This window comes from Myotis brandtii, unplaced genomic scaffold, assembly GCF_000412655.1.
Source record: "Myotis brandtii unplaced genomic scaffold, ASM41265v1 scaffold1373, whole genome shotgun sequence".
Classification (NCBI taxonomy): domain Eukaryota; kingdom Metazoa; phylum Chordata; class Mammalia; order Chiroptera; family Vespertilionidae; genus Myotis; species Myotis brandtii.
The window spans coordinates 28,448-36,673 of NW_005354889.1; the positions used below are offsets into that span (position 1 = coordinate 28,448).

Sequence of the window (8,226 nt, forward strand, 5' to 3'; positions counted from 1 at the left end):
TCCCTCCCGCGCCCGGTGACCTCGGCAACCGCGGAACCCGCCGGCCCAGGGCCCCGACGGGAGGTGGGCGGATGTTCCTTCTAACCTCACCCCTGGTCCCGAGGGTGCCACGAGGGGCCAGTTGGCACCAGAGTGCTTTGTGGGTGTTGGAGTGCCTGTTGTTAGCGCGGACCCGGCGGCCGCTGCCTCGCTCCGGACGCGCAGATTTAAAGTGGCGAGCGGCGGGGTTGGGGGCGGTGGGGGGGCTGCAGCGACCGCTCCCTCCGGGACGTGTGCCTGTGCCCTGTCTCCCAGCCCATCCCCCGCCCCTGTCACGGAGGCCCGACCTCAGGTGCAAATGAGCAGGGAGCGGGGTCTGGGGTGGAAGTCGGGCCAGCCTCTGCGGGGGACACCCGCGCTCCGGGCACTACATTCTTGCTCGCTTTGCCCTTGTCCCTGCACATACCTGTCCTGCAGACGCCAGGAGCGGGCACCACGGGAGGGAGAGAGACTGAGGACACCTGCCCAGCTCTGTCCACGCCTTTGCTCCCCCCTCCACCGAGGGCCTGGCTGGCCTTGCCCAGCCCCAGGAGGGATGTGATCCCGGTGCCCATCCCTGTGGCAGAGACACACCTTGAAACCCTCTTCCGTGGCGATGAGGAGCACGTCGAAGGGCTGCCCACGCTGAAAGGGAAGACCGTGGCCGCGCTCCTCCTGGCCCCAGGCGCCGCGCTCCTTGGTGTTGAAGACCACTGTGGACTCGTCCAGCCGGGGGTTGAAATGCAGCGCAGCCTCAGCGCCCTCCTCCTCGCTGCACAGCAGGTTCACGTGAAACCTGGGGAAGGGAAGGGGGTGGGGAGTGGCCAGGAGGAGATGTCAAGAGCCATGAAGCACGCAGACCAAGGCCAAGGGCCAATGAATTAAGACTCGCCATTGAACAAACGCAAGTTTACAGGGACCTGAGTATGTCACACCCCACAGAGGGAGGGGCTGTGGACTGGTACAGGGAACCCAGATGCCAGGCAGGCCAAGCAACTTGCTGCACACACATCACCCAGCAAGGACTGTGATGCTGTGGCCTGGGTTGCCTTCATGCCCACAGAGCCTGGGAGTTGGCAAGGAGTCGTGGTGCTGATGGCCAGGGTGCTCATGATTCCCAGGATGCCCCCAGTTCCCAGAGGGCTGGGAACACTACCAGGGACCCAGTGGTCACAGGCACCCTAGGTCCCAGGAAGCCATACAATTGATTGCTTAGGCTCTCGGATGCCCAGGACGCGTCCAATCACAGGACACACTCCCAGAGTTCCTCGTGACTCCGTTTGGAGGTCCTAGAACTATAGGTAGGAGGCCTGAAATGGTCTTGGAACCCACAGATTCTTAGGGACCCGGCTCCAAAATCAGGGGACACATTTGTGGGAACACCAGATTCCAAAAGGTTGGTAATGGCTTGGGGATTCCAAACCCTGGCGGGCAAAGGTGGCCCTGGGGCCCTCACCTCTGGGCTGTAAGAAGCCAGAGCCAGCTGGGCTGAGGCCTCCGCGCACCCCCACCTCTTACCTCTGGAAACTGGGTCCCACTGGAGTCTCACCTGCGAGCCTTGTCGGGGACAACACCACGAATTCTCATCACGGTGCCCACTCTGACACCCTCGGGCAACGAGGTCTTGTGTGGCACGTTCTGCAAGAGTCCGAGTGGGAGGGGATGAGTGAACCGGGGTACCAAGGCGGTGAGACAGATGGGTCACCCCAGGTAGAAAACCACCAGGACCCAGACCAGCACAATCAGAGAGGAGAAAGGCACAGAGGGAAGCAAAGGGAGTCAGACACAGGCAAAGAGTTGTTAAGGGAAGCACTCAGGATTAACAGAAATATATTCAGGGAGAGAAGCCAAGGGGACATGGGAGCATCGGGATGGGGATGGGTGGGTCCACCCAAAAGGCAGCCCCCGGACACTTCACAGCACAGCTGACCGACCACCCACTTTCTCCTCTGAAACAGGAGACTTCAGCCAGGCCCCAGCCCCTCCCCTAGGCTGGTGCAACCTTGGGTCCAAGGCCCCCCAACCCTCAGACCCTAGAACACTCACAGAGCTCCCTGCCATGGCTGGGACGGTGGGACAGACAATGGTGGTGTCAGGTATGGCTGCTGGGACCTTAAGTTGAAAGCAGGTGTGGCTGGGCCTGATGACTCACCCCATGTCTTTCCAAATCCACCACCCACACCTGGCACAGACCCTGGCCCTGGGGCCAGGGTGGCCCAGCACCCTCTTCCTGGGGCCTCTCACCCTTCCCTTCCCTCCATCCAGGCCCTTTTCCAGCCGCCATAGCCCAACACTAGAGAAATCCAGGCTAGGAAGGGTGGGGGTGGGGTGGGGGGGAATGCTGAAAGGTGGCTCTGAAGTCAAGGAATAGGAAGGGTGGGGGAACTAGGCAGAAACCCCTCCTACAACCTAGCAGCCCTCCTGCAGGTGAAGAGGCTGCTCCAGAATGGAGAGTGGAAACTTTGGGTGGAGACAACCAGACTCAGCACCTGGTCCACACCTCCCCCGACACCCCCAGGCTTCCCAGGCACTCCCCACCCCCCTCACCACACAGGAGGCTCCCCAGGTGCTGGTGGAGCCAGTGCCTTGGGGACAGAGGATGGGCAGCTGCACTTAGGGGAAGGCGCCAAGCTCCCCGTTTGGTGGTGGAGAAAGCGCAGGCTTAGAGAGGGGCAGCCTCTCCCCAAAGGCCTCTCAGTCAGGAAGGGCCCTGCCTGAGCTGGAGTCCAGGGCTGTGTGCCAAGGGCATGTCATCAGACTTTAAACATCGAGGACAGTGGGGCTTGAGGTTATAGGACCAACTGCTCAGGGTGGAGAGAGTCCCAGTGATGGACTCCATGGCTCTTACCAATGAGGTGGCCAGGTCTGGTCCCTGTCTACTGCTACTGTATCCCAATGGCACATCTTCACCCAATTGCCTCATGTGGATGCACATTTCTTCACAGGCTGCCAACCTGCAAGTCCAAGCTTGACTTTGGTGTTGGGCCAGATGAATTCAGCCTGCTATCAGCTTGGTTTCTGGTTTATTCCTGATAGCTCAGATGTGCGCACCCTTGATGATTCTTACTCATTTGTGGAGATTATCTTCACATCAGTGCTGGAAATACATTTTCGAGAGCATGGTTCTTCATTTTTAAATAAGTAGTGAATGTACTTATTCACAGTACTGTATTCTGAAGCTCTACTTCACACTCATAAGTCGTGCGGATCTAACAGAATACTTCACCGAGTTTTGTCCAATACATAGGAGACCTGGGCAACCACCACCCCAACCCAGTTTCTTCCAGTCCCCGAAACAACGGCCCCCTCCACCTGCCCCAGGACACCATGCCACTGCTCAGCATTCAACAGCCTCCAAGTTCAATGTCATGACATGAAGAAGAGCGGTGGCCAGCAGGCTGAGTGTGCTGGCTTCTGCAGCTCCTCGGGAAAGAATTCTGCTGCTTGTACCCACGGTTGTTGTAGGAGTTGGAATCCCACGCTCTGTCAACGTCAGCTTCTTGGAGACTTCAGGCTGCTTTTGTTCACAGCGGAGATAATACAGGGACTGCTTTGGTTTTGTAAATGAATTTTCAAATTAAAAAAAAATTCTAAAACCTGACGTTTTTCTTAATCCAGGAAGCCTTAAGTTCTATTTATAAATATAGGAAGTAATCCTTTTCTGTTGTGTTTTTTTTTTTGTTTGATAAACTGATTTTGTTATACTTTCTTACATATTTTAGGCTTCATGGGAATTTTGCTTTAGATTAAATTTGAAGTATTTCCATTGTCCAAAAAAGTCTCCAAGTCATAATGAATCCTTGTAATTTCCACGCTGTGGTTGTGAATACCTGTTGCTCCTCCTCTGCTTCTTCCTTTCCTTCCTCTGCTGGACTATTGGGTCCTACAGCCTTTAGGTGGGTGAGCAAGGGCTGCCTCCTTAGGGGGCGGAGCCCATGGGGCCCGAGGGGCCACCTTTTCCCTGGGGGCTGCATCCAGCTAGGGTGTCAGAGGAGCAGGTAAGGAGCGGGCTGACCCTCAGGGTGTGGGGTTGGAGAGTAAGGAAGGAAGCAGGAGAGGGGGTGCCCAGCCCTGAGCAGGGAAGAGGTTCAAGGGTGGGGCCCACTGAGAGGTACTTCACCCAGCAAGGCCAGGAGGGGTCCCCTGGGGAAGAAACACTGTGTGGGTGCAGGATGGCAGACCACTCATTGGAGGAGGTAAGATAGGGAAAAGGGGAAAGACCATGAATATGTGACCTCGGAGTGGAATCAGGGGAATACTTCTGAGCTAATGGTTTCATGAATTGGTCTTTACTTGGGGGTGGGGCCAACGTCTTTTCTAAATGAAGTTTTTATTATGGTAAAATATAAGTAATGGAATATTCACCTTGTAACCATTTTTGAATGGGCCATGGTTCACTCTGTGCGATTAGGTACTTTCATATTGTTCTGCAGCCATCCCACCATGCATCTCCAGCTGTTTCACCTTCCCCACCTCGGCTCTGTTCCCAATAAACTTAGCTCCCCACCCCTGTCCCAGGCCGTGGCAGACACCGTTCTGCTTTCTGTCCTTGTGGATGTGACTACTCCAGGGACCTGGTATGGATAGAATCATACAGTAAATGCTCTGCTGTGACTGGTGAGTGTATATACAAACCAAAGCAGTCCCTGGATTATCTCCGCTGTGAACAAAAGCAGCCTGAAGTCTCCAAGAAGCTGACGTTGACAGAGCGTGGGATTCCAACTCCTACAACAACCGTGGGTACAAGCAGCAGAATTCTTTCCCGAGGAGCTGCAGAAGCCAGCACACTCAGCCTGCTGGCCACCGCTCTTCTTCATGTCATGACATTGAACTTGGAGGCTGTTGAATGCTGAGCAGTGGCATGGTGTCCTGGGGCAGGTGGAGGGGGCCGTTGTTTCGGGGACTGGAAGAAACTGGGTTGGGGTGGTGGTTGCCCAGGTCTCCTATGTATTGGACAAAACTCGGTGAAGTATTCTGTTAGATCCGCACGACTTATGAGTGTGAAGTAGAGCTTCAGAATACAGTACTGTGAATAAGTACATTCACTACTTATTTAAAAATGAAGAACCATGCTCTCGAAAATGTATTTCCAGCACTGATGTGAAGATAATCTCCACAAATGAGTAAGAATCATCAAGGGTGCGCACATCTGAGCTATCAGGAATAAACCAGAAACCAAGCTGATAGCAGGCTGAATTCATCTGGCCCAACACCAAAGTCAAGCTTGGACTTGCAGGTTGGCAGCCTGTGAAGAAATGTGCATCCACATGAGGCAATTGGGTGAAGATGTGCCATTGGGATACAGTAGCAGTAGACAGGGACCAGACCTGGCCACCTCATTGGTAAGAGCCATGGAGTCCATCACTGGGACTCTCTCCACCCTGAGCAGTTGGTCCTATAACCTCAAGCCCCACTGTCCTCGATGTTTAAAGTCTGATGACATGCCCTTGGCACACAGCCCTGGACTCCAGCTCAGGCAGGGCCCTTCCTGACTGAGAGGCCTTTGGGGAGAGGCTGCCCCTCTCTAAGCCTGCGCTTTCTCCACCACCAAACGGGGAGCTTGGCGCCTTCCCCTAAGTGCAGCTGCCCATCCTCTGTCCCCAAGGCACTGGCTCCACCAGCACCTGGGGAGCCTCCTGTGTGGTGAGGGGGGTGGGGAGTGCCTGGGAAGCCTGGGGGTGTCGGGGGAGGTGTGGACCAGGTGCTGAGTCTGGTTGTCTCCACCCAAAGTTTCCACTCTCCATTCTGGAGCAGCCTCTTCACCTGCAGGAGGGCTGCTAGGTTGTAGGAGGGGTTTCTGCCTAGTTCCCCCACCCTTCCTATTCCTTGACTTCAGAGCCACCTTTCAGCATTCCCCCCCACCCCACCCCCACCCTTCCTAGCCTGGATTTCTCTAGTGTTGGGCTATGGCGGCTGGAAAAGGGCCTGGATGGAGGGAAGGGAAGGGTGAGAGGCCCCAGGAAGAGGGTGCTGGGCCACCCTGGCCCCAGGGCCAGGGTCTGTGCCAGGTGTGGGTGGTGGATTTGGAAAGACATGGGGTGAGTCATCAGGCCCAGCCACACCTGCTTTCAACTTAAGGTCCCAGCAGCCATACCTGACACCACCATTGTCTGTCCCACCGTCCCAGCCATGGCAGGGAGCTCTGTGAGTGTTCTAGGGTCTGAGGGTTGGGGGGCCTTGGACCCAAGGTTGCACCAGCCTAGGGGAGGGGCTGGGGCCTGGCTGAAGTCTCCTGTTTCAGAGGAGAAAGTGGGTGGTCGGTCAGCTGTGCTGTGAAGTGTCCGGGGGCTGCCTTTTGGGTGGACCCACCCATCCCCATCCCGATGCTCCCATGTCCCCTTGGCTTCTCTCCCTGAATATATTTCTGTTAATCCTGAGTGCTTCCCTTAACAACTCTTTGCCTGTGTCTGACTCCCTTTGCTTCCCTCTGTGCCTTTCTCCTCTCTGATTGTGCTGGTCTGGGTCCTGGTGGTTTTCTACCTGGGGTGACCCATCTGTCTCACCGCCTTGGTACCCCGGTTCACTCATCCCCTCCCACTCGGACTCTTGCAGAACGTGCCACACAAGACCTCGTTGCCCGAGGGTGTCAGAGTGGGCACCGTGATGAGAATTCGTGGTGTTGTCCCCGACAAGGCTCGCAGGTGAGACTCCAGTGGGACCCAGTTTCCAGAGGTAAGAGGTGGGGGTGCGCGGAGGCCTCAGCCCAGCTGGCTCTGGCTTCTTACAGCCCAGAGGTGAGGGCCCCAGGGCCACCTTTGCCCGCCAGGGTTTGGAATCCCCAAGCCATTACCAACCTTTTGGAATCTGGTGTTCCCACAAATGTGTCCCCTGATTTTGGAGCCGGGTCCCTAAGAATCTGTGGGTTCCAAGACCATTTCAGGCCTCCTACCTATAGTTCTAGGACCTCCAAACGGAGTCACGAGGAACTCTGGGAGTGTGTCCTGTGATTGGACGCGTCCTGGGCATCCGAGAGCCTAAGCAATCAATTGTATGGCTTCCTGGGACCTAGGGTGCCTGTGACCACTGGGTCCCTGGTAGTGTTCCCAGCCCTCTGGGAACTGGGGGCATCCTGGGAATCATGAGCACCCTGGCCATCAGCACCACGACTCCTTGCCAACTCCCAGGCTCTGTGGGCATGAAGGCAACCCAGGCCACAGCATCACAGTCCTTGCTGGGTGATGTGTGTGCAGCAAGTTGCTTGGCCTGCCTGGCATCTGGGTTCCCTGTACCAGTCCACAGCCCCTCCCTCTGTGGGGTGTGACATACTCAGGTCCCTGTAAACTTGCGTTTGTTCAATGGCGAGTCTTAATTCATTGGCCCTTGGCCTTGGTCTGCGTGCTTCATGGCTCTTGACATCTCCTCCTGGCCACTCCCCACCCCCTTCCCTTCCCCAGGTTTCACGTGAACCTGCTGTGCAGCGAGGAGGAGGGCGCTGAGGCTGCGCTGCATTTCAACCCCCGGCTGGACGAGTCCACAGTGGTCTTCAACACCAAGGAGCGCGGCGCCTGGGGCCAGGAGGAGCGCGGCCACGGTCTTCCCTTTCAGCGTGGGCAGCCCTTCGACGTGCTCCTCATCGCCACGGAAGAGGGTTTCAAGGTGTGTCTCTGCCACAGGGATGGGCACCGGGATCACATCCCTCCTGGGGCTGGGCAAGGCCAGCCAGGCCCTCGGTGGAGGGGGGAGCAAAGGCGTGGACAGAGCTGGGCAGGTGTCCTCAGTCTCTCTCCCTCCCGTGGTGCCCGCTCCTGGCGTCTGCAGGACAGGTATGTGCAGGGACAAGGGCAAAGCGAGCAAGAATGTAGTGCCCGGAGCGCGGGTGTCCCCCGCAGAGGCTGGCCCGACTTCCACCCCAGACCCCGCTCCCTGCTCATTTGCACCTGAGGTCGGGCCTCCGTGACAGGGGCGGGGGATGGGCTGGGAGACAGGGCACAGGCACACGTCCCGGAGGGAGCGGTCGCTGCAGCCCCCCCACCGCCCCCAACCCCGCCGCTCGCCACTTTAAATCTGCGCGTCCGGAGCGAGGCAGCGGCCGCCGGGTCCGCGCTAACAACAGGCACTCCAACACCCACAAAGCACTCTGGTGCCAACTGGCCCCTCGTGGCACCCTCGGGACCAGGGGTGAGGTTAGAAGGAACATCCGCCCACCTCCCGTCGGGGCCCTGGGCCGGCGGGTTCCGCGGTTGCCGAGGTCACCGGGCGCGGGAGGGA

The 8,226-nt window shown here is 57.4% G+C and overlaps 2 protein-coding genes across 2 annotated transcripts; one reads left to right on the forward strand and one right to left on the reverse strand.

Annotated features, from left to right (window-relative positions):
- Positions 1-8: 8 nt before the first annotated feature.
- LOC102249585 (galectin-7) lies at positions 9-2,328 on the reverse strand. Its single transcript, XM_005860610.2, has 3 exons — positions 2,065-2,328; positions 1,568-1,656; positions 9-814 (listed from the first exon to the last, which is right to left on the reverse strand). The coding sequence occupies exons 1-3, from the start codon at positions 2,077-2,079 to the stop codon at positions 328-330; spliced, it is 591 nt and encodes a 196-aa protein (XP_005860672.1). The 5' UTR covers positions 2,080-2,328; the 3' UTR covers positions 9-327.
- A 3,569-nt stretch (positions 2,329-5,897) lies between these two features.
- On the forward strand, positions 5,898-8,217 carry LGALS7 (lectin, galactoside-binding, soluble, 7). Its single transcript, XM_005860612.2, has 3 exons — positions 5,898-6,162; positions 6,571-6,659; positions 7,413-8,217. The coding sequence occupies exons 1-3, from the start codon at positions 6,148-6,150 to the stop codon at positions 7,897-7,899; spliced, it is 591 nt and encodes a 196-aa protein (XP_005860674.1). The 5' UTR covers positions 5,898-6,147; the 3' UTR covers positions 7,900-8,217.
- Positions 8,218-8,226: the final 9 nt, after the last annotated feature.